The 27150-nt window shown below is 54.6% G+C and overlaps 10 protein-coding genes across 10 annotated transcripts; 4 read left to right on the forward strand and 6 right to left on the reverse strand.

Annotated features, from left to right (window-relative positions):
* Positions 1-102: 102 nt before the first annotated feature.
* On the reverse strand, positions 103-1352 carry RNT1 (Ribonuclease 3; the record flags this gene model as incomplete). Its single annotated transcript, XM_032025428.1, has 2 exons — positions 103-1035; positions 1086-1352. The coding sequence occupies 2 exons, from the start codon at positions 1350-1352 to the stop codon at positions 103-105; spliced, it is 1200 nt and encodes a 399-aa protein (XP_031877994.1).
* A 443-nt stretch (positions 1353-1795) lies between these two features.
* Positions 1796-2262, forward strand: RSM27 (mitochondrial 37S ribosomal protein mS33; the record flags this gene model as incomplete). Its single annotated transcript, XM_032025427.1, has 4 exons — positions 1796-1834; positions 1888-2093; positions 2146-2192; positions 2243-2262. The coding sequence occupies 4 exons, from the start codon at positions 1796-1798 to the stop codon at positions 2260-2262; spliced, it is 312 nt and encodes a 103-aa protein (XP_031878064.1).
* Positions 2263-3503: 1241 nt separating this feature from the next.
* On the forward strand, positions 3504-6089 carry mcp2 (Meiotic coiled-coil protein 2; the record flags this gene model as incomplete). Its single annotated transcript, XM_066152174.1, has 5 exons — positions 3504-3614; positions 3729-3806; positions 3855-4817; positions 4881-5507; positions 5559-6089. 5 exons carry the CDS (start codon positions 3504-3506, stop codon positions 6087-6089), a joined length of 2310 nt encoding a protein of 769 aa, XP_066008501.1.
* Positions 6090-6458: 369 nt separating this feature from the next.
* Positions 6459-7795, reverse strand: CGGC5_v009473 (uncharacterized protein; the record flags this gene model as incomplete). Its single annotated transcript, XM_032025424.2, has 6 exons — positions 6459-6536; positions 6595-6640; positions 6695-6763; positions 6846-7012; positions 7087-7584; positions 7691-7795. The coding sequence occupies 6 exons, from the start codon at positions 7793-7795 to the stop codon at positions 6459-6461; spliced, it is 963 nt and encodes a 320-aa protein (XP_031878035.2).
* A 2659-nt stretch (positions 7796-10454) lies between these two features.
* Positions 10455-12088, reverse strand: CGGC5_v009474 (Ribose-phosphate pyrophosphokinase 5; the record flags this gene model as incomplete). The annotated part of the gene is made up of 5 exons (XM_032025423.2): positions 10455-10531; positions 10583-10886; positions 10940-11144; positions 11276-11280; positions 11372-12088. 5 exons carry the CDS (start codon positions 12086-12088, stop codon positions 10455-10457), a joined length of 1308 nt encoding a protein of 435 aa, XP_031878019.2.
* Positions 12089-14091: 2003 nt separating this feature from the next.
* rpc17 (DNA-directed RNA polymerase III subunit rpc9) lies at positions 14092-14657 on the forward strand (the record flags this gene model as incomplete). The annotated part of the gene is made up of 2 exons (XM_032025421.1): positions 14092-14226; positions 14349-14657. The coding sequence occupies 2 exons, from the start codon at positions 14092-14094 to the stop codon at positions 14655-14657; spliced, it is 444 nt and encodes a 147-aa protein (XP_031878034.1).
* Positions 14658-14756: 99 nt separating this feature from the next.
* RHO2 (GTP-binding protein RHO2) lies at positions 14757-15446 on the reverse strand (the record flags this gene model as incomplete). Its single annotated transcript, XM_032025420.1, has 3 exons — positions 14757-15038; positions 15101-15314; positions 15379-15446. The coding sequence occupies 3 exons, from the start codon at positions 15444-15446 to the stop codon at positions 14757-14759; spliced, it is 564 nt and encodes a 187-aa protein (XP_031878017.1).
* A 566-nt stretch (positions 15447-16012) lies between these two features.
* On the forward strand, positions 16013-17581 carry DEG1 (tRNA pseudouridine(38/39) synthase; the record flags this gene model as incomplete). The annotated part of the gene is made up of 1 exon (XM_032025419.1): positions 16013-17581. The coding sequence occupies one exon, from the start codon at positions 16013-16015 to the stop codon at positions 17579-17581; it is 1569 nt and encodes a 522-aa protein (XP_031878016.1).
* Positions 17582-17658: 77 nt separating this feature from the next.
* On the reverse strand, positions 17659-18408 carry gpi15 (Phosphatidylinositol N-acetylglucosaminyltransferase subunit gpi15; the record flags this gene model as incomplete). The annotated part of the gene is made up of 1 exon (XM_032025418.1): positions 17659-18408. One exon carries the CDS (start codon positions 18406-18408, stop codon positions 17659-17661), a length of 750 nt encoding a protein of 249 aa, XP_031878012.1.
* Positions 18409-20352: 1944 nt separating this feature from the next.
* CGGC5_v009479 (uncharacterized protein) lies at positions 20353-25444 on the reverse strand (the record flags this gene model as incomplete). Its single annotated transcript, XM_032025417.1, has 5 exons — positions 20353-23077; positions 23127-24416; positions 24484-24795; positions 24850-24976; positions 25030-25444. 5 exons carry the CDS (start codon positions 25442-25444, stop codon positions 20353-20355), a joined length of 4869 nt encoding a protein of 1622 aa, XP_031878011.1.
* Positions 25445-27150: the final 1706 nt, after the last annotated feature.

Below are 27150 nucleotides of genomic sequence, written 5' to 3' on the forward strand. Positions count from 1 at the left end.
GTATTGGTATCGGGGGTATAAGCTACTTCGAAACCTGACCATCACCACATCCAACCGGCCCCATCACGCTCTGCAAAGTTCATCCAGTCAATCATGTAATGCCTAAGACTCCATCCCATCCAAGTCATCGCGAGCTTTGTACAAAGCCACCTTCTTATCCTGGTACGTCTTCATGAGCTTTTTGTTGCCCAGTGCAGCTGCGGCTGCTTTCTGTCCAGCCTCCTTTTTGTTCAGATCGCTGCCCACTCCAAGAAGTTTGTTCTTCTCGCCCCATCCATCCAGATACACGCCAACAGTGAACAAAGCCAGCTTCTTATTCAACTTGTCCTTCTGTTTGGCGCTGGGCAAGTCTTCATACCGAATGTTGATGCCCTTAGCTCCAATGAGTTTCGATAATTCGACTTTGGGGGGTAGCCTGGACTCCTGTGGTGCCGCTGAGCTTCCCAATTCCTTCACAACATGAATGTCTGGAGTCCTGTCGGCAGATTCAATCTTGTCCTTGATTGTCATACTCCAGAGCGAGCGCAGCCATTCTCCGGCCCGGCGAAGACCGTCTGCATCAGACAGGATGACAGCAGCAACATACGCCTCGAATAAGTCACCTCTGACTTTCCTGACTTCTTGCGGGTTTGCTTTCACCGCTATCTTGCTGTTCGGGTCAAGCTCAGCCGGGAGGATTGCTCTCTCGAAAAGCTTATATTGCGTAGAATAGTCGCCGAGGTTGGCATTCTTGATGAGGACTTCTCGTATCTGGGAGCACTTTCCGGTAGGCAAGCCTCCGAATGTTTGGAAGATGAGGCATGTCGATAATAGCTCCACGTAAGCGTCTCCGAGCCACTCGAGGCGGTCGTAGCTCAGGTCGCCCTTGTTCTTGACCTTTCCTTGATGAGTGAAGGCAGCTACCTCCAAGACGGGATTGTTGATCTTGGGTAGGGGTGGTAATGTGGCGGGAATATCTGAAGCGGTCCAAGGTCGGATGGCTGAGAGGGAAGGAATTGGAGGCCCATCGAGTGAATGTGAGTGTATGGTTTTCTCCTGCAGATTTGTAAGTCTGGCCTTCGTGGTACGGCATGGAATATCCCCACCTTTGACTCAATCTTCTCATTCTCAGGCAAAGACTCTTCTTCGCCAGCGAGATACTTGAACGACGGAAGGAGTTTTTTGCTGAGGCTTCGTAGATTTTGTAGCATGTCACCCTGAGGCGATGTCCCCTTGGGCGATTTGCTCAGCGCCTGGAGACACTTGATGAGTTCATCGCTGTGAGAAACAATCAATTCGACGGATTCGTTGTCCGTTTGTCTTCTCTTGCTGGGAGGCAAGCCCTCCGAATTTGAGCTGGGACGTTTGCTCATCGTGAAAATCGGCGCTTTGGGAAGGAAAGAATTGGGGTTTCGGGCAATTCGTATCGCTATTCAAGCACTTTGCACAGAGGCTTTTAGTGCATAAACGAACACTCGAATTAGCGTATGGGAAGTTTCCAAAATGAGAAAATTGATTCATTCGATATTTCAGATGCCATTTGAAAGCACTTCCAATCGTCAATATGCATCCCTGTCACCCGAAGCGCGTCCGCCAGTGGGTACCTTGCCCAGGGCGTTAGGAAGAACGGGACCCTACCCGCCGCCCGCCTGCCTGGGGCCCGGTTGCAATTCAGCGGTCAATCGATAATCCGTGCGCACACCCAATTGGGCAGCGCAAACCAGCCAAGTGGGTCTGGAATTGAACGTCTCTGTCAAGGTCTTGCATATCGCGACAAAATTCCGATCCCCGTCATCGACCTGCGGACGAGGCAAAGATGAGTGTACCACGCGCGAGGTTGCTGGACCTCATGAAGGTATGTCACTCGGAGGAACTTATCGCCCGTGAATCTCGAGCTGACAGTCGTAGGCCCGATGCGAAGTCTTTGCGACAACATTTAACCCCGAGGGTGTCCGTACGGGCAATAAGATCCTGCGCCAACGGTTGAAGGGACCTGCTCTTGCTGCCTACTACCCACGCAAGGTTCTCACTGTTCGAGATGTTCAGAAGGAGTTCGGCCCTGAGCTCACGACTCTCGACTTGGAGGAATTGGACAGACTGGACCACATTGCTGGGTATGCTCTGGCTTGAGGAGAAACAAGGGATTTGCGCTGATTAGAGTTACAGGTTGAAGGCTAGAGGAAAGAGTGCACCAAAGAAGGCGAAGGAGAAGGGTAAGTCTTGCCGTCCACTTCGTTTGGTATCCACGCTGACAGCCTCGCAGTCGTCAAGAAGAAGAAATAAACGCTGCCCACGTGGTCAACTCTGCTGTACGATACCCTGAGCAACCGGCGAACAAACTCCCGATACCAACCTGTCGAAATGCTCTCGATTTATGCTCTCGATCTGCGGCGCAATTGTTGATATTCTTCGGAACTCGAATTTGCGTCCGCACCGCAGTCAAAGACCTCTGGGTCGTGCTGAGACATATCAGCCGCTGTCAGCCTGGCTTCCGGTGTATACACTCGGAAAGGGGTGACGAGATAGAGGCATCCAATGTATTATATATGGTGTATGTGAAGGTCTTTCATAGCAAGAGCTGCAATGCGTAGACCGATTTGAATGACTTCATGAAAAATCTCAGAAAGTTCCGCTTGCTGATAATCTTTACCTAGCCTGGGAAGACTGTCTGCCTTTCATTGTTTGTTCCGGAGGCTTGTATAGAGAAGAAAGGAATTCAGTGACGGCCCGAGGTCATTTGTCTCCAAACTAGGTCGAAAGCATGGTTGTAATTCACGAGGGCCTTACAAGGTGCTGAAATGCTACAGTCCTTGCACCCGCCAAATGGCCTTCTGATACACCCAGGAATTTCACGTTGAGTGGTTGCCAAAACGTCAGAATATCAGTGATATTGAAGTAGTGGGGCAGTTGTCCTCCCGTTCAGCTAGCTAGAGCAAGACCTCGAAGTTGGTGCCTGCAGACCAGACGACCCGACTGCCACTCACTCGTCCCAAAAGAGGAGGATCGTTCTCGGTTTTTTTTTTGGCAGTCAACAATCGTTCTTGCCTCCTTCAACACCTACAACCGCCTTTCTTGCCTGAGAAAAAAAGTCACCTCAGCAACGCACCTCTCCTACCTCACACCCAGGTTGGATTTAGAGCCAGATATCTACTGACTTGTTGTTTCCCGACTTTGTGGAGGATTTTCTCAGTGAGATCTACCACAAATACCACAAGGAGGTACCTGTACAGTCCAGAGTGGTCTCCTTCCCCTCGGCTGCCTCTGTCGCTGCCGCCTTCCTGCCTCTCCCTACTTCCACATCTCGACCACCCCAAAAACAAAACTCTTCTCTCTCCCCTTCACCCTCACCTTCACCTTCACCACCACAAACCTCCAACGCAGAAAGCAAAATCCCACCCGCCCTCCTCCATCTGCAACCCTTGCAAAGGAATCTTTCTCATTTCTTCTGCCACTTTTGGGCAATACCCTGACTTATTTTCTGCAACGTATCGACTCCTCGATAAGACATCGTTCGCGAGCCCACCATGTCTACTCCCGACTCCGCGTACGCTACTTCGAAGCGAGGCTCGCCTGTTACCTCGATGCCCGTCTTCGGAGAGGAATACATGAAGCAGTCGCCCGAGTCTGTCGGCAACGTAAGTTCATCTCTTCTGTCTATTCACTCATATCAGCTTGGGTCTTTCCGGGCCAATGACCGACCTCGTGGAAAAATTGAATACCACAGGATCTTTGCTGACGAACATCGAAAGGATCATTCGCTCGGCAACCTCAAGCCGGGTGTCTCGACCCTTGCTTCTTCCAAGCTGATCAATCAGAATGCTTTGAAGGTTGGTTCTTCGACCCGCCATCTGCTGCCTCGCTCACAGCGACAACAGAAGAAGACCAATCAGGAGTCGACCACAATTGCCGGCACGAACCCCATGGATATGCTCCTTGCTAAGCTTTCGGAGCAGCAAGCCGCGCTCGACCAGCAGAACGAGGCTTTGAAGAACACCGACGACACTTTGTACTCTCGTGTCGTGGACGTCTCAATTCCCTCGGCCAGCACTTCTGTCCCCATTACCCCCGCTACCGATACCTTTCCCAGTACTGCTCCCACAACTCGCCCCGCCAGCGCTACTCTTAAGGAGAACCGCGGCAATATGGAGGAGCTCCTTCGCCTCAAGATGGAGCTTGCTCGAGCCCAAACCAAGATCACCCGCCTCGACCACGAGCTTGCCCAGACGCGTTCCGTGAAGCAAGATGACGAAATCATGCAGCCAACGCCGTCTGTTCGTTCTAGCATGCTTGGCCCCGAGAACAGCTGGGGTCCGAATGATGACAGCAGCTCGGATGCAGGTGCGCCCTCCGTTGGTGGCTACAGCCGTTCTCGTGGCATCTGGGCCAACGCCAGACCCCCTTTCTCCAACAGCGGCGCAGCCATGCCTCCTCCTGACTCTCAATCGATGGCAGGAGAATGGTACGGAAGTGGCCGTGGGGGCTTCAACCAAGGCTTCATGGACCCTGTTGGGCCTTTTCCCGCAGGAGACAGCTACCGCGGAGATCGCATGAACCAGGACACCGAGATGTTCTCCCGCCCTCCCAGCAGTCGCCGCAACAATCGCTATGAGAGCAGCCGCTGGCCTTCTCCTCAGCCGTATGGTGGCTCCAACTTCCAACCTAGCTACGGAGGCTTCGCCCCCTCACCCTCCCCGTTCGACCCCATGGCTGGCGGTATGGGTGGTCCCGGAGGCAACATGGGCTCCGGCATGTATCAGGGCTACAATCCGCAGTCCATCGGAAGTCAGCTTTCGCCCCACGCTACCGAATTCACCGCCGCATCTGGCTGGAAGAACGAGGTACGTCGGGATGGTCAGAGAAAGGGTGTTAGATCCAGCAGACTGACTGATCAACCCGAGCAGGCCATTGCTTCCGAGGGTCAGACTTACCTTCCGACCACTGAGCCTCTCAACTACCGCCGTTTGTTGGACCGCAATGTCAACTGCAACTGGAAGTACATCGTCGACAAGATCGTCTGCAACAACGACCAGCAGGCCTCTATCTTCCTGCAGCAGAAGCTCAAGGTCGGCACTCCGGATCAGAAGTACGAGATCGTGGAGGCTATCGTTGCCCAGGCTTATCCTCTCATGGTCAACCGCTTCGGCAATTTCCTGGTTCAGCGCTGCTTCGAGCACGGAACTCCCGAGCAAGTGGTGAAGATTGCAGAGGCCATTCGCGGCAACACCCTGAACCTTTCCATGGACCCCTTCGGCTGCCACGTCGTTCAAAAGGCCTTCGACTCGGTTCCGGAGGACTACAAGGCTATCATGGTTCATGAGCTGCTTCGCCGCATTCCGGAGACGGTCATTCATCGCTACGCCTGCCACGTCTGGCAGAAGCTTTTCGAGCTCAGATGGTCTGAGAGTCCGCCTCAGATTATGAAGTTTGTCAATGAAGCTCTCCGCGGCATGTGGCACGAGGTCGCCCTCGGCGAGACCGGCAGTCTCGTCGTCCAGAACATCTTTGAGAATTGCCTCGAGGAAGACAAGGTAATTTCAAGGCTTCATCGTATCTACTTCTTTGCTAACGAATGTATCTAGCGCCCCTGTATTGAGGAGGTTCTCGCCAACATTGACATCGTGGCTCATGGCCAATTCGGCAACTGGTGCATCCAGCACATTTGCGAGCATGGTGCCCCAGCCGATCGATCTCGTGCTATTGACCACGTCATCCGCTACGCTGCTGAGTACAGTACCGATCAGTATGCCTCCAAAGTTGTCGAGAAGTGCCTCAAGATTGGTGGTTGCGACTTTCTCGGCCGCTACCTCGACCGTGTGTGCGAGGGTCGAGTCGACCGCCCCCGTATCCCCCTGGTTGACATTGCTAGCGACCAGTACGGCAACTACCTGATTCAATACATCCTCACCCACGCCGGCATGCAGCATCGCGAAGTCGTTGCCGCTCACATCCGCAAGCACATGGTTTCTCTTCGTGGATCCAAGTTCGGCTCTCGCGTCGGCATGCTCTGCACCAACCCTGCGGTCGCCACCCGCCCTGGCCCTGGAGTCGGTCCTGGAATGGGCCGCATGGGTGGTCCCCCTCGCTACGCTGGTAGCAACAGCTATCGTTGAACTCTCTTCTTCCGGCCGTTTGCAGCTTGTCGCAATATTCTCCATATTGTCACGAGCCCTCCATGTTCTCTCTTTGCGTCACTATTGTCCCCACCCCTAATCCTCACACCCATACCCATACTCTGATTTTCATCAGCTCTGACGAAGTCATCGCACCACAGCATATGTCCGTGCTTACCAACATTTTCCTCGGCCATTAATTTACAGATCAGCTGTCATCCTACTCTCGACAAGTTATCACTTGGTCGAGTGCATTGGACACATCATGGTTATGGATTTTGCAATATGGAGGAGGTGCGTCAGTGTGACCTCAAAACCCCGTTCGGGGCGTTGGAGTTGCATCGCGAAACCCGACCAGAATGCTGCAGTCTATTCATGGCGGAACATCAAGTCCTCGAAACGTCTTTCGTCACAGCCGGAAGACTTGGAGGAGAAGAAGATGAGCGGCTGGACCAGCATGGAATATCAGAACCAGAAACGCAATGATTGTATGTAGTATTATCACATTCCAGAAAGCTTTGGAGTGTGCTTCGGTCCAGATTGGACAGCATCTGCGGCAGTCCCTTATCAACATTAGGTAGTTTCGCTAGAGAATGTCTTCTTACACTATTTTTGATGAAGTCTTGATGTAGTGAAAGAAAAGTTTATTTGCAATACCGCCTTGGCCCAGCAACCTACGCCGTGAATTGATGCACCGAATCTAACCCAACGCCGTAAGACAGTTTTTGAAATCCCTACCATCTACCACGGACTTACGTGTCCTTGCTTGACTTATCAGCCTCTGGTGCTGAAGTCTCATCAAGTGGAGGGAATTCAGCGTCGACTACAGAAGGCTGGTCTCCCGCTTCTGCATCTGTTGTAGTTGGTACATCCTTCTCCCAGGGTTTCTTTGGCACCGCACGCTTTCCAAATGGCTTGACGGACTGAATGATGTAAGTGCGAGGAAGCGTGGGATATCAAATCCCATAACGATTGAATCCAATAACAGATAACTTACTGCATCCCTGATGACAGTGTCGGGTATCTGTCTTATTCCTGGGATAGGAATGCCCTTCTGTAACATCTGGAGCATCTCCGCGAAGCCGACAGGATACGCTGGCTCGCCTCCCTCGGCGTCAGCCTCTACTTGCGGAGGAGCCTTCCGCTCGACGTAGAGCTCCCCTTTGGGAGCGGCGGCCTGCCATGACGGCGTGTCTTCTGCGCCAGCGTCGTTCTTGGGGTCGGGGTCGGTCTTGAGGTCATTGAGCTTCGACGTGAGGTCCGGCACGTCGGTAGCTGTGGTCGTTGCTGGCGACTGGGACTTGTATTCTTCGGGGAGGATGTCGGGTGGTGTGTGATCCGGGTGGCGGGCGAGCCAGTCTTTGTAGCTGTTGAAGTCGATTGTCACGCCTATGCGCGAGGCGTAGTAGAAGATCCGTGCATGGGTTGCGAGTTCGGAGGGAGTTCCTTTGGGGTTTGCTGTGTTTGGATCGCCGAGGATCGCGGTGAGGCCGGACTGTCATGGACGCAGTCAGCTTTCGCCATAGGAAACGACTGGGCCGGCCGAAGGAGGGAGAGAGGTGCGGAATCCGGTGCTCAGTTTGCGCCGAGGGGTGGCTCACCAGGAACATCTTGTCCTTCTTCCATGGGTATGTGTCAAAGGCTTTGAACATGCCATCCTCGTCAGTAATTGCGCGAATGCGCTCTGCGCCTGAGAGCGTTGCCATCGTGGTCGTCGGGATGCGGTCTCGGTCGTGGCTTGTTTGGGCTCGTTGCCGAGGTGTAGTTGGAGGGACGATAGCTTGGCTTTGGTGGGGGAGAGCTTGGGTGAGGTAGATGCGATAAGATAAGCGGGGGACATGCACCCCGCATTCGGCCGCGTCCGGATTTTGTGGGGGCTCGGGGCCGGTTCTGCATGGATGTGTCCGGCTTTTACTTGGACATCAAGTCACCCACCACCTTGTGAGCTGGCTATCTCGAGTCGGATCTTACCAAGATTGATTCGAAAGTTTTTGTTTTATAGCTCTTGAGACTTTAGGCAGCTTAAGATGTTGGAACTGCTTTTACCTTTTTTCTGTTGAAGCTTGCTATCAAGGCTTGCGAATGGATCTGGCTAACCAGGTAGAGTACTGCTGATATTTAGTTTTCTTCTGTCCTCATTTACTATCCTTTCAAGGCAAGAATCTCATTAGACACATTGTATCTGCCGTCGTTCCTGCTGTCGCCTCTACTTCTCAATGTTGTTCCTCTTCACTAGGAGAGCAAACTCATCAGGAATACATTCGAGAATCCGCCCCTCTGAACCACCGAACAGATGAAAGTTTCCTTTTGAACAGCTCTTGCCTTTTTCTCCTGGTAATGATTGTGAAAATAAAGTACCTCGGAAAAGTCTAGAGCCCGATTAAGATACGAAGAGGAATCCGGTTGGTTCTTGGGCTTGGCGAAACTTGGTACGAAAGACATAACCTCAGGATGCTCAGAATATTCCACAAGGTAGCCCATTAGGCGACAGGTGACTCCGAAAGCCAGCCGCAAATTAATTTATAGACTTCGTGAAGCTCACGGTATTGCCTTACATTGCCTTATATTCAGTTCTTTTCCACACAGCTTTGAAAGAAGAAAAAAAACTATCAACATCACTTACTTCTACCTTCCCTGACACCCAACAACAAAAGACCAGTTGCACTTAACTGATCATGTATCAACGTTCCTTACAACCGGCAAGTCTCCAAAGTCCAATCATGAATCCCATTTGGCTGACAATCTCGAGGCACTGCGCCAACTTGCAACGCCCACAGCTCGGTTGTTGCAGCAACCTTCCATCATCCTACCAATGGTGAGAGAGACCACTCGATCACTCACTACCTTGCGCGCATTCAGACGCAACTTTGCGTCTTTGCAGCCGCATACAAACATTGACTCGCCCATGCCGAGTGGAGCTAATCGATGGGTACACCATCATCCTCCCATGCCCCTGCGCACTTTCAGAAACCCTACACCACCTATCGCTCTGCACACGATGGGAAATCGTGTCCCTCGCCTACAACAATATTACAACTTCCCAACAGCTAGACCATTCACAACGACTCAGCTCCTACAACCGCGTCCTGCCTTTCCAGCAGCTTCACCATTCTCAACCGCTCAGTCCTTACGACGTTACAACTTCCCAGCCGCAGGACCAGTCAAAAACGCTCGGTCATTCTGGCGACGTTCCCAATTTTCCGGGTGCCCGTTGTCAAGAAATCCTCAGCATTTGCAGCGGCGTAGTACTCGGATGGCACTTACGCCCAACACCAGGCCTACTCGTTCTAACAACAAACATGGCCGCCAAAAAAAGTGCCAAAGCCGACGACGGAAACACCCCTAGAGGAGCCCTTCTTGTACCGCTTAGTAGGGTATTCACTTGTTCTGGGCATTTTTACGCCAGTGGCGTACCTGTGGTATGAAATGGTGGAAATCGAACATGGACGCACAAAAAGTCGAAAGGAGATGGTATTCGAGTTCTCGTGCGTTGCAACACAAATCATGGTGTCGCTGGGAATTCTCACCATGCCGTGAAATGCTATAGAAATCTTCAAGCAAAGGTGAACCAGGCAGATAGTGATAGTCAGTAGTGTCACATAGAATTTCGACTTCGCTGCCGACGTATCCTCCACTTAATTCCACGTTGGTAATTGTAGAATAATCACTAGTATCTCTGTATTACATCATTCACAGTACCACGTAGTTTAAACTGACAGAGCTTTCGTATATCTTCATTGCTAGATGATCTAGTTCTAAGTCATATGTCACGATATCTACGTCTACGCTCACAATACGCAAGCGGGCGGAAACCCCCCAGGACAGGTCCATCTGAGTTCCTACGGAGTGTTTATGTTACGTGGACGGCCTGCAGCAAAAAAAGGGCCGTCGAACTAGCGCTGACCGCAAAAAGAACGCGCCACTCCCCACGTTAAGAAATTGAAATAGCCAGTATCGCAGACAGGGAACAGTGTGATCCATGGGGCATAAGAGTGTGTATAGCAAGGCCGCAGTATCAAGAACCGCTAATCGGGCCGCTGTGCAGAGAGCCTCCATCGTAAAGACGAGGTCCTATGTGTGTAGTGTGTAGCAAGATGGCTGGCCACGCAGGACCGCCAGTGAGTGGCTCTGCTTCCAAGCGGAAGCAGGCTAGAATGTCGTGAATGATCCGGGTAAAAGAGTAAAGAAAACGTCTAGAGCATCCCTGGCAAAGCAAGAAAAAGATGCCACACTTGACCACCTCCTGAGCTGAACGCCGTAAAAGCAACAATTGTTGCCCAAATCTCCCTAGAAGTAGTTGTGGAATCCAATAAACCCTCCGATGCAAAAGCCGATGATCTTTTCAAACGCCATGAAATGATGCTTTTAGTTGTGCTGGAAAAGGACGCTGATCGACTCGCCGTGGTGGACACGACGAATAGCCTCCGCGAAAACGGGAGAAACTGGCAATTTAGTCAGAAGCTGAGAGACACTCGAGAGCTGGGAAAACTCACCATCCAGGAAGCCAAGCTTAGGGCACACCTTCATGTGCTCGCCCTGGGGAACGGTGTTGGTCACGATAATCTTGTCGATGGCTGAAGCGTTGATACGGGGGATGGCGTCACCGCTGAGGATGCCGTGGGTCAAGAGGGCGTAGATCTGAGTAGCGCCGTTCTTCTTGAGGAGCTTGGCAGCCCTCGTGATCGTGTTGCCGGTATCAACAAGATCATCAACGAGGATGCAAACCTTGTCCTTGACATCACCAACCAGCATCATACTGGCATTGCGCTGCTCGCTGTACTTGGTCGGGCGACGCTCCTGTGGCAAGTTATGAGTCCCCGCACCTCCGTCTAAAGAAACAGGTCACCTACCTTGTGAATCAGGGCAAACGCCATGTCCAGCTCATCAGCAATGGCGGTAGCGCGCTTGGCTCCGCCAGCATCAGGAGAGATGACAACGGCGTCCTTGAAGTTGGGTATGTTCTGCTGGATGTACCTCTTGAGGAGGGGCTTGCCGTACAGGTTATCCACCGGCACATCGAAGAAGCCCTGGTACTGAGGATCATGGAGATCCATCCTGCAACCATTAGCAATTGCTTCGAAAGGAAGCAACGAAGGGCAGGTGTAAAGGACCAATTAAGGGCTTTTGTTGGAGTCGGCATGAGCTGGTGCGCGAAACAGCGCGACACAGCAGAAGAAAGAACTTACGTGATCTGTTGTTTGTTAGCGAAGTGCTTTAGAGCCAGCAGGTTTTGGGCGCATCCTTCTTGGGTTGCGCCCGTGGATATTTTGGGGAATACATACCACATGGTCCGCACCAGCGCAAGCCAGCAGGTCCGCGACCAGAGTGCCAGCTTGGGCAACCCATTGCTTGTATCCCGGCTTCGATTGGAAGCCGTTGACCTGGCTCTGGTTCTCGTAGTCGTGGGTGGTGTAGCGGACCTGCGACGAGATCGAGTCGTGGTTGCGGCCGTGGCCATTGACCTTGGAATCGCCGTTGCCGTTCTTAAAGTAGTCGCCGCCATTGGCGCCATTGCTTCTCTCCTCGTTCAGCTTGCTCTTAGCCAGCTTGGAAGCAACGCCGTCGATGCCATTGGTGAGCCCAGCGGTGCGCGGAACGCCAGGAGCGGGGGTCGCGGGAACGCTCTCGAAGGTGTAGCCGTTCTTGGAAGGTTCTGAGGCGGACTTGGAGAGAGGCGCGCCGGCCTTCTTGTAGGGGACGTCGGGCTGTCTTGAGTAGGGGAACAAAGGCATGACAGCAGTGACTCTCTTTGCAGAGCCAGTCTTGCAGGCAGAGATCATGATGCAAAGATCCATGAAGCCGTCGTTGACAGAGCCGGAGGCGGTCTGGATAATAAAGACATCCTTGCCGCGCACCGAGTCCTTGATCTCACAGCGAGACTCGCCAACAGAGAACTTGGTGAGGACGCGCTCGCAGGGGTTAAGGCCCAGGTTGTTGCAGACGCTGTCAATCAGCTCGGGATGGGTGTTTCCACCAAGGATAATGATGTTGCGGACCATGGTGTCGCTGGTGTCGGGGCTTTGAAGATGGGGTATCGAAAAACGGTAAGTAGAAAATGCGGTCGGGCGAAGTCGGCGGAGTTCAAGCCGAAATGTAGCAGCTCTTGGGCTCGATTAGGGCAGAAGAATAGGAGCTGTATGTGCCTAGCTACAATTAAGAGCTTTGCAGGCGGGGTTTCGGGTTGGAGGTGAGGATATTGGTGGTGGTGGGATGTCGTGTGCGGGATGGAGAATCGCGAAGGAGCAGTGCCGGTCTCGGGTTTGCTTGAGGCGTCAAAAATATCTGCTAGTGGGGTGCGAGGCGACGTCACAGGTACTTGGAATGTGCCGAAGCCGAGGGTAGGCGCAGAAAAAGTTGTCCAGAAAGGTGATGCCAAAGGCTTGAGAGGGCAGACACTCGAAGGTGCGATCACTACAGCAGCATGACGAACAAGCTGTCGAGGAGAAGATTTGGAGGAAGAGGGGGAAGACGAGGAGAGAAAAGCTGGTAGCGGCGGGGATACCTTTGAAGCTGGGGTTGTCGAGAAGTTGTAAAGGAAAATCTCTGAGTGGATAAGTTTGTTTGGGACGTGGATTGCAGGTATCGGGGTCGGGGTCGGGTGCGGTCGCCAACCATGTGGACTGGGGGAAGGTGGGTGTGAATGGGCTGCGTGGTGGGGTGGAAACGGGTGCTTCAGTGCTGGGAAGCGAAGGACACACAGGGTAGCCAGGTGCAGAATCCGCTCGTTTAGGTTAGTCCGGGCAGCTTGGTGCTCTTCATGACTCCGATCTCTGGCAGAGATTTTGCGCCAGTGGCGCCCTGGCCATGCACTGTGTTTCTAGTGGTTGCAAGGCCCTGAGCCTCTTTGGGGGCGGCGCAGGACGGCCGCTGTGGTACCTGGAGCGGCAGCATTGACAGCGGCCAGCCGCGGCAACATGACAGTGTCGGAAAAGAGCTCCGTACAGGTACCACAACCACCCGGACAGCATAATGGAATGCTGTGGTCGTGAACATGGGACGGGCGCGGGATACTGAGATGGGATGCGCCTGTAACTAGGTAGGCTTCTGCTCAGACAATCCTGACTGTGACGGTCTGAAGTCTGCAGCCCAGGCTCTTCGTTGCCTCGTGATTGCACATTCCGGTGATGCAGGTATGACAGCAAGTAAATACCTCTCGTTATTTCTGTAGACCAATCTCAGACACAGAATGGAGGGAATGAGAAAAACGAGAGGTGCAGAACTGCCTTAGACTCACCACCGGCGGCCACTGAAAGCCGCCAACGCTGTTCCCTGCGCTCATTGCGCAATTCCTAATCAGTACGTATCTGGCGACATTAGCACATGGCGAGAGTGGGGGACTGGGCAGCGTGATTGGGCAGCTTAATGCATCCTTTTTTTTCTTCTCTGGCTGCTCGTCCATTGCGCGGTGTCTCATGCAGGTTGCTGCAAATTGTGACTACCGACCGACCTTACCAGCGACCGCGGGGCAATAGCAAAAATATTCACGGCAACCCGCATGTGTACCGTGCCGTCTTGTTCCTACTGTGCGGTGCTGTACGGATCCTAAACTCTCTCTCCGTTGCGTGAGGCAGACCGACCAGGCAGGTTTTTTTTTTTGTTTGGTTTGGTTTCACAGCTGCCTTGGAGGTTGAACCGAGCTTACTGCCAGTCTCCGGTTTCGTTGGTTTCCTAGCTTGCAGACAGAACTCGGCCAAGAACCGTCATCTAGAGGGCCAGCCTGGGTGTTCAACGTTGTGTGACTCGACCTGTCACCAACCGGCCTCTCAGGTGCGCTTACCAGGTTCCATTTCGAGCGACAGGGACATTAGTCTAGCCTTGTTCACCTTCCACACCGACACGACAATTTTCACAACTCCGAAACGCGACTTGCATTCGCACCTCTCGTCGACCGCCGTTGCCGGTAGCTAGTCCTGGTCCCCCCCAGCCAACCACCTCCTCTGTTCCCACGGAGAGCTCTTCCCGAGACCTCAACCCCAACTCCTACGCCAAGTACACCGTCACGATGAAGATTCTTGAGGCTCAGACGGCGGTCCTCACCAACTACGAGGTCTACAAGCACCTTACGGAGAAGAAGCTCGGCCAAAAGAAGCGAGGAGAGCGTCGTGGCCCCGGCAATCTCGAGACCCTGGCCAAAGAAGTGCGTTGCCCAATGACCAATTTTTGAATTCTTTCTTCAGAAAATGTCACTGAAGAAAAAATATGAATAAAATTGGGTATCTATTACTTGTACGTACGCCCATGACTGACTCATCCGCTCAGCTCCTGCAGTACCTGCGTACACCACCCAACCCGCTCTGCCAGGACCCCATCACCTACCACCCGGAATGCATCTCCCAGCTGTTGGAGAGGCTCCAGCCCTATGACCTCGCCAAGGGTGAGGTCGTAATGATTCTCAACCTCCGTCCCGCCTCCGTCGCTGCGTTGAATACCGTCATCGAAGAGATGACGGAGCGCTTCGACGAAGCCCAGCAGGAAGAAATCGTCAACATTATCGCTGAGGTTCTCGGATCGTTCCCCCAGGAGGCCGAGGAGGAGGAGGGCGGCGAGCAAGCGAACGGCACGGCCTAGGAGACCAACCCGAATCACTCTGCTGAGCCCAATACGGATCCTGACTACGTCAGGTCGCCGTCTCCTGTGCCGAGTCCTCCGACAGAAGACTGAAAGCCTTCACATGATGACACAGCCGCCTTCACTCTGTCCGCCCGCCTCACTGCGGGTTTTGACTGCCGTGGTGCAGATGTCTTCGAACGCCAACTTGATGAGCTCCCCGGTCATGGCAGAGCACTCCATGTACCTGTCTACTCTCAAGGACTGAGCCATCTGGTAGGCTTCTTGAGGATAGATGATGCCGTTGGGATCGGTTTCGGATCTTAGGTCCCGCTTCAGACCTAGGATGAGGATAGGCAAGCGGTCAGGTCTGCGGAAGGACAATTTGACCTCTTTGAACCACTGTCCCAGGCGTCAGGTTGTGAAGTTGTAAAGGGGTCAAGGAATGAGACAAGATAACTTACTAGTCTTTGTATGTTGATGAGACTGAGCCGCTGGCTTATGTCGTAGCACATGATGACCAGGTCGGGCTCAAGAAGCTTCCAGTTCTCAGGGCTATTTGTATCATAGAATTCCAACCGATGTGGTGTACTACCAAGCTTAATCTCGAATATGAATGGTTGGTCGATATCTCTAAGCAGCCTGATGGGGCCAGTCCCTTCTCCAGCACTCAATCTCCTATTCACGGCATTCACATTAGCGATGACATCCCATGTGGAGACTGGGCTTCACGGATACGCACGATAGGAAATACGTCTTTCCACATTTCTCATCTCCAACTAGCAATATCTTGATGGCATCTCCGTCCATGGCTGCGGTTGTCCGCGGGTTCGGAATTGACTTGGATGTCGTCCTGATAACGGGATGTCTGGAACAGATTGGCTCAGCTGCCGACCGGTCCAGACACAGTTCGACGCACTGCCCGCCAAACGGCCCCCCGGTCCCGTCACACCGGTCCAGACCTCCAGTCGAAGTGGAAACCAGCCACTGATGGACCAAACATCAGCCACACTCTGTTTTAATGGGCGAACTTTTTGCTCTTGAAAATGCCTGTTAACTGCCCCTCCAGTGACAGCCCGCAGCCCAAAATGTACCCGCATGGAGCCGGCCTAAACCCCTCCAAAATTTAACGTCGGAGTCATATGAAGAAGAGCAGCAGGCTTATGAGTCCCTTACACGGTTTGTTTTGGGGCTCAACTCTGCATCGACCGCCAAGCCAGAGTCTGCTGTTATTGAGACGCCTGGACAGACTATTATACGATTGCCGACAGATTTTACCCGCCCACGCCCATCAACGCCAACGCCACCACCATCTCAGTCTCCGTCTCATCGCTCACACCCCCACACGATACCTGAGCACCTCACAGGCCGCAAAGATGGCCGAGGTGCCTGGAAAGTACGACTCATGGGAAAAGGAGCGTCTCATCTCCCGCATACGACACCTCGAGCATGAACTCGACAAACAGAAGGCTGCAGCCTCCAAGGCCGTCGACGGGGCAGCTGCACCCCCGCCGGCAAAGAAGCGCAAGACGAAGAAGGGGATCGATCCTTCGCGGTATTCCACGCGCTTCATCGCCTTGAAGCTGGCGTACCTGGGCAAGCGTTATGGTGGTTTTGAGTACGCTGACTCGGCGGCTCTGCCAACCATCGAGGGCGAGCTGTGGAACGCACTCACAAAGGCGTGTCTTATTTTCCCCGAGGACCCGGCCGTCGTCAACTTTGATTGCTGCGAGTACTCAAAATGCGGCCGTACGGATCGTGGTGTGAGCGCGTTTGGTCAAGTTCTTGGGTTGAGGGTCAGGAGTAGCAAGCCGCTACCCAAGCCGGACCCTGCTCCGACGGAAGGGGATGCGGATACACCAATGGAGGGCACCGCCGAAAAGACAGAAACCGAGGAGGAAACCAAGAAGAAGCCCGAGGTGGAGTGGTCAGACGAAAAGGAGATTGACTACATCAAGACCCTCAACCGCCTTCTGCCCGACGACATCCGCATACTGGCGTGGTGCCCCTCGCCCCCGCCAGGCTTTTCGGCGCGGTTCTCCTGCGAGGAGAGACAGTACCGCTACTTCTTCACCCAGCCCGCCTTCGCGCCGACAACAGGCGTCTCCGCAGACGGCTTGAAGGAGGGCTACCTCGACATCGAAGCCATGGACGCGGCGGCGCAGCTCTTCGTCGGCGACCACGACTTCCGCAACTTCTGCAAGGTGGACGGCGGCAAGCAGATCACCAACTTTGAGCGGCGCATGTTCGAGGCGGGCGTCGAGGAGGTCAAGGACGTGGGCTCGGCGCTGCCATACCTTGGTCTGAGCTCCGCGGACGGGAGCAAGCTGCCCAAGGTGTACTCGTTCAACATCCGCGGGACGGCGTTCCTGTGGCACCAGATCAGGCACATGGTCTCGATCCTCTTCCTCGTCGGTCAGAGGCTGGAGAAGCCCGAGCTCGTGGCGGAGTTGCTTGACGTTGAGAAGACGCCGAGGAAGCCCAACTACGACCTCGCCAACGACACGCCGCTGGTTCTGTGGAACTGCGTGTTCCCTGGGGACAGGGAGAGTCGGACGCAGGAGGGCGAGAACGCGCTGAAGTGGGTGTACGGCGAGGCGGACATCGTCGAGAACCTGTGGACGTACTACCGGACGAAGAAGATGGACGAGCTGCTGGCCAACCGGTTGCTTGACCTGGTGTCGGGGCAGGTTCAGGGCACAGAGAGCCAGGCGAAGGGGAAGAGGGTGTTTGGTGGCGGGCCGTTGGGCAAGTTGGCGGGCGAGTATGTTCCGATTATGAAGAAGCAGTTGACGCCGACGCCGGCCGAGATCAACGACCGGTTCGCGCAGAGGAAGGGGTTCAAGAACTCTGAGGAGATGAAGGAGTCGAAGAACTGGAGGAAAATCATCAAGGATGCCAAGGTCGCGAAGAGGGCGGCTGCTGCGGCTGAAGCTGATGAATAAGATGCCGCATCCTTCTGAAGTATAATTATTAAAACAAATGAGGAAGAAGTTCATGATTTCATTATGGGAGCTCCTGTTCAGCTCTGCCATCTCTCGTCTATCTTGCGATTGCCCCCGCCGTAACTACCGCCGCCTTCTGCTTCCCACAGACAGCCTCTGACCCCTCTCCACACCCTCTCGACGATCTTCTTCCGAGGCAGGATCTGGGGAAACACAACGACTAGGTCCTCCTCCCCTTCGACGATGACAATCAGGTAGTACCGCACCTCAAAGCCCTTGAACGCCTCGTTGACGAGGACGTCCTGGATCTTCTCCGTCGGTATGAAGCGTGTCGCCGCGGCGTATAGATAGCTCCCGCTAGACGAGCTCGTCTGGATGCCCAGCCCGCGCAGAACAAGCAGGCTCTCGGTCTTATGCGTCCTTAGGAGCGTCGCGTACGCCGCGACCACGCAGCCCGCGACCAGGACGGGGAGGGGCACCGTGTTGGCGGAGACGAGGCGCTGGGCCAGACGGCCGGGGACAGAGTCGTCGACGAGCCGGAGTAACTGCGAGAGCGCTTCGCCCGAGAAGAAGCCGTCTTCCGCGTACTCGTCTCGGTGGATTCGCGAAGTTCGCAGTGGCGTGAGGAAGGAAGCTGCGTTGGGGGACTGGACCCAGGCGGTACGCAGGAGGAGGATCGAGGAGAAGAAGACGAGGATGCGCAGGATGAGGAGGAGGAGAGAGAGGGTCCTGACGGCGAGGGTTGGCGGCGGGCGGGTGGTCACTGTGAACTCAGCCGTCGTGGGCGAGGGGCGCCGGACGTGGAGGCGCGGGGAGGTCGTGAGCATCTTGGGCGATGCGCCGGGTGTCGCGGAGGATGCAAGGTCGCAATTATCGTGCCATTGGTGTTGCGGCAGCTCTGAGAAGACGAAATCTTCTCTGAGGGTAAGCTCGACATCGAACGGATGCGCAATTGCAACTTTGGATGTTGAAGCTCTGAACGATCAGCTACCATTGTCCCCTGTCGCGCGCCTCTCAGCAGTGCCGTGGCACCAGCACCAAGGGGCTGCTGACGTAATGTCCACTCACCCAGCAGCCAACTGCGCACGTCCCACCAGCGCCAGAGGGTATATGGCTCAGAAAGTTGGCGGGAGTTACCGGCTGTAATGGTCAAGTTGGTTGAAGGCTTTCATTATTCTTCTCCTGCTACCCCATCTCCATTGGAACCCCTTAGTGGCGCCCAGTGCGAATGCCGCGGTGGCTTCTCACTCGCACGGGTAACCTGCGATGCTGCGGTAGCCCTAAGCAATGATGATGACACTTGAGGGAGGTTTCACTCTGCAGAGGCATCATCACCGTCGCATGGCGTGCTGGATTACGATCGGTAAGGGCTTGGGGTAGTGGCTGAAGATGGAGATGTCAACTCCGTTTCTTTTTTGATTTTTTTATGATTGATGTTGACGATTGTCGTCGGTCAGGCGAGACGATAGATAGATGCATTATTATATATGTATGTAAGTAAGTATGCACTTGCAATCTCTCCTGTCGGTCGCATCCTATATGAACGATTGATTAATTGTGTGGTGGTGATACATGGTGCATCGCAGCGCTGCTTGCTGAAGTTCGCGATGCCTTCAGTGGGTGGATGTACACAGTGTTGCACACACATGGTTCGATTCATCCCAACATCAAGCTTTGTTTTATTTTTGCGCATATCTCCAAGGTCTAAATTAATCAAATCAGACGAACTACGTTCAAATGATATCATCCCTTGCTGTCTATGTGGTTTGGTGCACTGAGGTCAGCTTGAGGCTGGTTTGTCCCTGGACAGATGGGGGTGGTGCAGACGGCGATAACGGCAGAGACGATGAGGACGGCGCAGACGACCAAGGAGCTTCAGGAAACGTCGTCGCAATAATACAGCAGGTGGTCTCATTCAGACTTTTCAATAAATAATTGCAAACTCGATGTCAAATTGCATCCTTCTCAATATTCAGCCTGTACGTGGCCATCCTGAATCGAGCAACTACATACAATATCATCCTCACCAAAGGAAAGAGTCAACACTCCCACGGCGAGGGGGAAGCAAGAAGTAGAAAAATCAAGATGTAAAGAAACGCAGGCGGATAGATATCTCCCCTGCTCCAACTAGATGAACAAAGATGCCGTGGGGCAACATTGTAAGACGAACGTTTCCAGCACTTTTCGGTCCCCTCCCCCTCCATCTTTTCCAATCTCGAAATTGAGGCGAGACAGCCGGCGTCGACCTGTCTCAAACCCCTCACCTTTTTCTCAACATAAAATTTTCTCGTATCCCCCAAATATCTCCCTCACCCCCGGCCTGTGTCCGTCCTATCACGTACATCGCCGCTCACGGTATCATGTTTGTCCTTTGCCCAGTCCAAGATCCAGCCATCATCAATCATCATTTGAGAAGGAAGAAATGCAAAAAAAAAAAAAAAAAAAAAAAACCAATGAAACAAGTTGTAGAGAGGAAGGAAAGAAAAGAAGTAGTAGAATCGCTCTGCGCTCGAGAGAAAAGTGTTCAAGGATAGACTTGAAGTGTATAAAACGGCACTTTCTAATCGGGATTTTTTCATCTGTCGGCTTTCGTGGCATCGGAGATGATGCTGCACTACCGCGAATGGTCGTGTTCCTCTGTTGTCGAAAAGTAATGGTATCAAGGTTCATCGAAAAACGCCAGTCGCCATGCAACGAATCGAATCGAAACATCAGGAGGGGGTAAGTGAATATTAAGGTGGTGGTTGGGGTGTTTGGTAGGCTGGCATGGCCTAGATGAGGTCGCTGGCGTTGAGACCGGTGGGGAGCGTCTTTTGTCTCTGCGCGCTGATGGGAGATCTCAAGGTCTCACGACCATAATTGACGGGCATGGGCACGCTCTCGTAAGGTGCAACCTCGTAGTTGTCTTGTCTGGGACGCATGGCGACGGAGTCCTTGCGGCTGCGGCTTCCCGATCGGAAGCGGTCGGTAGCCTTGGAGATGCGGCCAGCAAAGCCGTTCTCACGTTCGCTGAAGCTGCGACCGCGGCTGTGGCCCTTGAATGCGGGGGCCGTTGGGGCCGGGATGACGGGGACGGCGGTGTCCATGGGCGCAGCGGTGGCGGGCTCATCATCGTCCATGACAATCTCAATCATACCAGAGCCGATGGCGCCAGCGCCGTTGTGGGCGGCGTACGGCAAAGGCGCCGGCGGCGGGGGAGGCGGCATGGCGAGGTGCTGCAGCTCCTTCAGCATGGGTGGAGGAGGCGGCGGTGGAGGAACGCTCATGTCGTCGTTGTCCTCCTGAGAGGCGCGCCTGGAGTGGAAGAGATGGACTTCTCCCGAGTTTCCTCGTCGCATCGATGGGCCGCGCGAGAGTGCACTGGGTCCGCTGGTCTTGGGAGAGGGTACGTCGATGGGCGGAGCAGACATGCTGCGAGGAATCATACCGCGGACGGGAGGCTGGTAGGTTGTCTGCGGGAGGAGCGTAAGAAGGTCGCCCTCCTTCTCCTTCTCGGGAGATTGCTGGTTAGGCGAAGTCACAGGAGAGTGTCGCTGCGCAAAGGTGGCCGGGATCGGAGGCACCGGGATGTTCTTTGCCTTCTCCTTGTCGGACTCGATGATGAGGCGCATAGCCTTGGGGGTTGCCGGCAGGCCGATGTGGACGTTGGAGCTGCGGGCGTACATGCTCCTATGGTGGACTGAAGGCGAGTCGGCAGTGTGGCTGCGGGGAGGGAGATCAAGGCTGTTCGGCGGCGGCTCAATGCCGATGCGGATCTGGTTGGGATGAGGAATAGGAGGCGCGGAAGGGCGTTGTGCCAGGGACTTGCGACGCTCCTCAAGCTCGCGGGCAGCCTCCTCCTTCTTTCTCTGTCTCTCATCCTTCATGGCCTTGAGATCTCCGGCATGCTCAGTCGACGGAGCACGCGACTTGGTCTGAACAGGAAGGACATCGCGGGGCTGCTCGATGTTCTCAACCGCGTGGCGACGTCGGCTCTCAGATCGATCACGTTGGGGGAACTCTCTGATAAGTTCGGGCGAAAGTGCTTTGCGAGACTCGACCTGGCTTGTGCTCCTGTTGTGTCTGTTCCGGAAGTTCTCTTGGGCGATGACAGCCAAGGCGAGGTCTTCCTCATCTTCGGATCCCTGGTAGTGCGCTGGGTTGGCGGAAAGGGGAAGAGGTGACGAAGGAGACCTGACGTGAGAGCCAGTGCGATCTTGGCTACGACCCCGGAGGTCAAGCGCAGGAGGGCGGTGCTTGCCTTCAGGGCTCCTGTGGCGAATTTGACTGCCTCGGCTTGAAGTACGGCTGGCTACCTTGCGGCTGCTACTTGCCTTCCTCACGGTGGCGGGATCCATGGACTCGGGCAGCATCTTAGGGGTACTCAGGTTGATGAGGTCCTCAGGCGACATGGGAATGGGCGAGGTAGGAGAACGCTTAGGCTTGGGCCAAGTACGATTGGAAGCTCGACCACGCTCCGCCGAGGCTTCGCGGGAAGCCGTCTTGTGATTGCGGCTGTGCTCACGGTCTCGACCGCTTGAGCCGTCTCGTCTACCCTCCCGGCTTCCATGACGGCTGCGCTGCTTGCGTTGTTGAAGGCGTTGGGCGGTGTCGAGACTATGGATGTAGTCTTGCTTGCCACCAGTGGTGTTGCTACGGTAGCTTCTGCCAGCGGTGGAGTGAGAGTTGACGGAGCTGGTGACGGAACCGGGGCCACGTCGTCGAGAGGGCCAGTGAAACCGGGTTGAGGAAGAGATGGACTGTTCGGGGGAGAGGGTCTCGTTCGCCATGGGATTGTCGAGACCGTCTAGATCGAGTTGGAGTCCCTTCGGTTTGCGGTCCCGAGAGCCGTTTCGCTGGTGCAAGCTACCTTCCATCTTGACAATCATCCTGGCATCAGGGGAGGGGGGCGGGGGGTCTCTCGAACGAATGGTCAGCATCTTGTATTGGTCGCGCATCATCATGGGGCTAGCCGTGGCGGCTCTCTGCAAAGTCAGACCGGCAGCGAGGTTGTCTTGTTCGGCGGACGACATGCGTACGTGGACGGCTCCCCCATCGGGCTTGAGTTGCTCACGCGACAGGTCACCAGGAACCTCGCCGATGGAAGGGAGACGCTTTCGGCTGAAGGCAGAGGTACCGGACCTGGCGGAGTTTGGCGTATTGAACTGGCTGCGGTTGGGCGGTCGAATAAATGCAGTCGTGACGTCGAAGCCGCCTGGCGAGACAGCCGAGTCGGCGATGGGAGTAGGACCGGCAGCAATCGGGGTCTGGCCTCCATCAACCTGGGAGAAGAACTTTGACTTGCCTCCCTGGTCGCCGAACGAGGTGATGAGCTTCAGCGCAGAGGTCTTGGCGATACTCCTTTGAGGTCCACGATTGACACCAGGAGGTGAGAGAGGCGGGGACAGAATCTCAGGAATGTTTTGGTTGACATTTTGGTTGATGCTCTGGAACGTGACCTGGGCAGCAGAAGGAGAAGTCCAAGGTTCATCGGACTCGGCTCCGGTGCAAGCGAAACTGGTATCGGGTTAGCTGAGTGGCCAAAGTCAGTATGAGAAACACATACCATCGGACTGCCAGCTGCTGCTGTCCATGCATGACCGCCCATTCTCCCCACTTCTTGATAATGGATACCTGTCGTTCCCAGACAGCGGGGAAGAAGAGACAAGTCAGGATGAGAGCCTCCATGTACTTCTTATGGGAAACATAAATCTCGATGGCATCGCTGTGGTCTCCCATGCCAATCAGAATAGTAACAGCAGCGTGAACGTCCCCATGCTCAAGCAGTCTCTGGACGTATGTGCGCCCAAGTTTGTGCTGGGATGATTGGCCTCCAATACCGCTGAGAGCCAGCAGCATCCAGTCGGAAGATGTCATGGATGATGAGCTGGCTGCCAAGACATCGGCGTCAAGGTCCCCAAGCCACCTGAGAAGAAGGATGCGGGCAGGTGCGCCGCTCTTGTGCCGGCTCATCTCCTCCCGAATCAGGTCCTCAATCTCCTTGTTCCACCCGAAGATTGTGCTCAGCATTTGTTTGCGAAGGTCATCGTTAGTAAGACGACTGTTGTCGGACATGGCCGGGTGCTTGTAAGGAATGTCGCTTAAGCGGCTCCTGGTGTACTTGAAGAGGTCTACAACCTTGTTGTCGACGGGGCTCGGAATGACCTCGTTTCGCAGACGCGAGGGCCTGGAGCGGCGCGATCGGTATGAAGACATCGAAGTGCCGGTCAGCATCGAGGTTCCGCTCATTGAGTACATGTCCCGCTCCTGGTACGGCGCGGCAGACGATGGCAAAGAAGATCCGACGGAAATGTACGTGTTTTCAGTGCCTCGCGAGATGGCCGAAGAGGGATAGACACCGGGTGTCCGGGATCCGGAGTCGGAACCCTTTGACACCGCAGAAAGTCCCATGGAATGTCCGCTGCGGCTAGAAGCCGCGCTTGCGGAATCGGCCTCGTAAGGATCGAGCGCCATCTTGGGCCCCGTGCTGCCCGTCTCCTTCCGGCCGACGATGCGGTCGAACGGTGACATGTGATCCTCATCGCTTTCAGAGATGCCCATCTCAATGGTTCCGGAGGTGGCATCGGAATCAGTTGCAATGGTGGTAGACGTCTTCTGCGATTGCTGTTCCTCAATGGAGACGGGCGGTGACGGCGGCAACAAGTTAGCGGGGTGCTGGACATTGGCCACAATGATGGACGGAGTGTTGAGGTCGAACTGCTGTACGGTGTTGTTCGCGCCAAGAGTGAATAGACTAGCACCAGGGCCGTACACGGCCAGGCCTCTGACATGCTCAAGCGTTGGGATGCTGTCGTAAGTGACATGCTTAGTACGGACATCCCATGATAGCGTTTCCCTAAGGTGATGATTGTCAGTGCATACCCTAAGCGCGCGCGTAGGTCCATGTGGCGATTATGACGTACGAGTCAGAATATTGGATGATGCGGCCGTTCTTTGACCAACCCATCCAGTTGGGTCCAGCTTGATAGTTGTCAGTGCGCTTGAGGATTCGAACAACCTTTGCCGGGTCGTCGCTGCTGTACGACTTTGACACGCTCCAGACCCGGAGGTCGCCGTCGTGGGTCTGGGCCGCCAGCATGTCCGATTTCTGCCGGGACGATGAGGCGTGCCAGTTAAGAGTCACGATTGGTGACGGCGCTCTTGACGTGCCCAGATTGTGCAGAATGGTAAATCGTGGCTGCAAGGTGGCAACCAGCAATGAGCCATTCTGGTACCTATCGAGGGGTCAGTCTCATGCAGCCACGTCTTGGTGTTTCTGCCAAGCTTACCCAATTGCAAACGTTCGACAGTCTGCAGCCGGTGCAAGTGCCGTCACTGCAATTTGGTCAATAGTTCTCGAGGAGATATGTTCTGACGTTGTTGGTTCAAATAGAATAATGTTGCCCTGGGTGTTGCCTTTGCCCATGTTAGCTGTTACTCGATCCCCGAGATTGGTACAGAATACTTACCGAAAGCAACATTGCCGTTACGCATCCATGCGGCGGTGGTTAAATGCTCGTATGAAGCAAATCGAGCAACTTCGTCGCCCGTCATGAGATCCCACACGATGGCGGTTTGTCCTGCATCGTAGCTCACGACCAGTCTTCCGGCCCCGACTTCGCTCTGGGTGTCAACGGCAAGTAACCGAACTTCGTCCGAGTGCCGCGAAAACCGCCTCTCGATGGTGAGGGTATCGTGGTGGCAGCAGACGATGGAGCAGCTTTGCGCATACAAGAACATGGAGGCCGTGGCGGCGCATGGCTCAAAGTAGCGCAAGATGTTTGGCTGCGGCATGTTGAAGTCTTGCATCTCATTGCCGCGACCTCTTGCTGAAGACCTCCCGGAGCTGACGGTGCCGGTTCGATTTCTCGCGGAGGCGGACATGATGGCACTATATCCTTTTTCGGATTTCGATCTGCAATCCGGTGCGATGTTAGCCGGCAAGCCGCATTTGAGGAAGACGGCATCCACATAACCATACCACCGCAGGTCCTTGCCCGCGGGGCGCCGCTCTGAGCCACTTCAACCCGAGAAGAGGGTGCATGACTTTTGTGAGACAGGTCTACTCACCAATCCGCGGCAATACAGCGCCCGTCCGGCTGCTTCGTGGCGAACCAAGAACAGTCGGAAAGCTACACCTCTTCCACTTCAACCATCACATGAAGCACTTCCCAATGTCCGTTCCCGGACCGGCTGTCCTTCCACGTTTCAGGGTTCCAGAGTTGCGAATGCTCGGCGTAGGCTTCTTTCGTAAAAGGCGGTATCGTCGGCTTGCCGTCGTGTTACAGGTGGTGGTGGTTGTGCCGTCGTGCTATGGCAGTGTCTCTCTCTTACGGCGCGGGGTTATTTCCTCTACGTCTCCAGCAGGTGACCAGGTAGAGAGGTAGGACAGGAGGGAGAGAAGAAAAAAAGTTCTGGGAGACGGGGTGTTAAAGATGGTTACAGGTTACAGTCTGTCGGGACGGTTTGAGGGGGGTAAAGACGCTATAGACGCAGTCGGAGGGTGTGAACAGATGCAGTTGTCTCTTGTCGAAGGCGGCACTGTTGGTGGCAGAGCGAGATCCCACTGGATAAGGTGAGCTCGAGGGGGTGTGCCGGCGCTTGACTTGCAGGTTGGTTCTGTCACTTTCGCAACACAAGGTGTTGGTGAGCGATGACACAGGAGAATACCCTTTTGCTTGCAGCAGCAACAGAAAAGGGGAAGGAAAATCGAAAGGATCGAAAAAAAGGCCGATAGAAAATAAGAGAGGTTGCGCCTGAGGGGGGGTGGACGGGGATGTGATGGAGCCAAATAGGACGAGAGTCAAGCAACATGGAGCATGGCGCCTAAGTGGTGAAGATGGCTCGTCACTGGACGATCAGCCCTTGACCATAAAATTAGAGCTTTTCGTTGCTTTGGTCGAGGTGTCTAGGAGCGGATACGGTCCGGCTCATCTGGTCAAGCCAAGACGCTGCATGGCTCTGGAGACCAGACTGGGGTGGTCGTCGACGACGGACCCTGTCAGGCCAGTCGAGGGGACCGGACCAGGTGCGCAAGGTGCAAGCCACTGCGTGCCGAGGGGGTCAGAATTGGGGGAAATGCAGCAAGTCGACCGGGGTTCGAGGGATGGTGGAGATGGACGAGGTGGCCTGGTTGGGCGGATTGTCGAGAGTCGAGGCAAGCCGTGTGTGTCTGAGCAGGGCAGTACATCAATATTTTGCCATAATTAGGTCTTTGGATGCTAGTTTCTCTCGCGAGTCGAGGTGATTCGAGTATTTCGCACCGAGTCTTCCGCTTCCTTTCCTGCTTGCTGCACTGCACTGCACTGCACTGCACTGCGTTGCGTTGCGATGCTGGCCTTGCTGGCATCAACACTTGCTGCTTGCGGTGTTGCCCGCGTGCGTATGTGCACACGGAGGGACAGGAATATCAGCCTATCAAGTTGAGGCGAGGCGGCGCTCAGCCAGCTTGCGTTGCTTGCTGCGACTGCTTGTTGCGACGGCCCTGGCCAAGCCATGTTGTCCAGCAGCTTTCTCTGGACCCTGGCTTAGCAAGACAAACAACATAATAGATCAACCTCCGATGAAGAAGCGCATCGTCCCGTGTTTGG

Source organism: Colletotrichum fructicola (genome assembly GCF_000319635.2).
Source record: "Colletotrichum fructicola Nara gc5 chromosome Unknown KSG_Nara_v1_contig05, whole genome shotgun sequence".
NCBI lineage: Eukaryota > Fungi > Ascomycota > Sordariomycetes > Glomerellales > Glomerellaceae > Colletotrichum > Colletotrichum fructicola.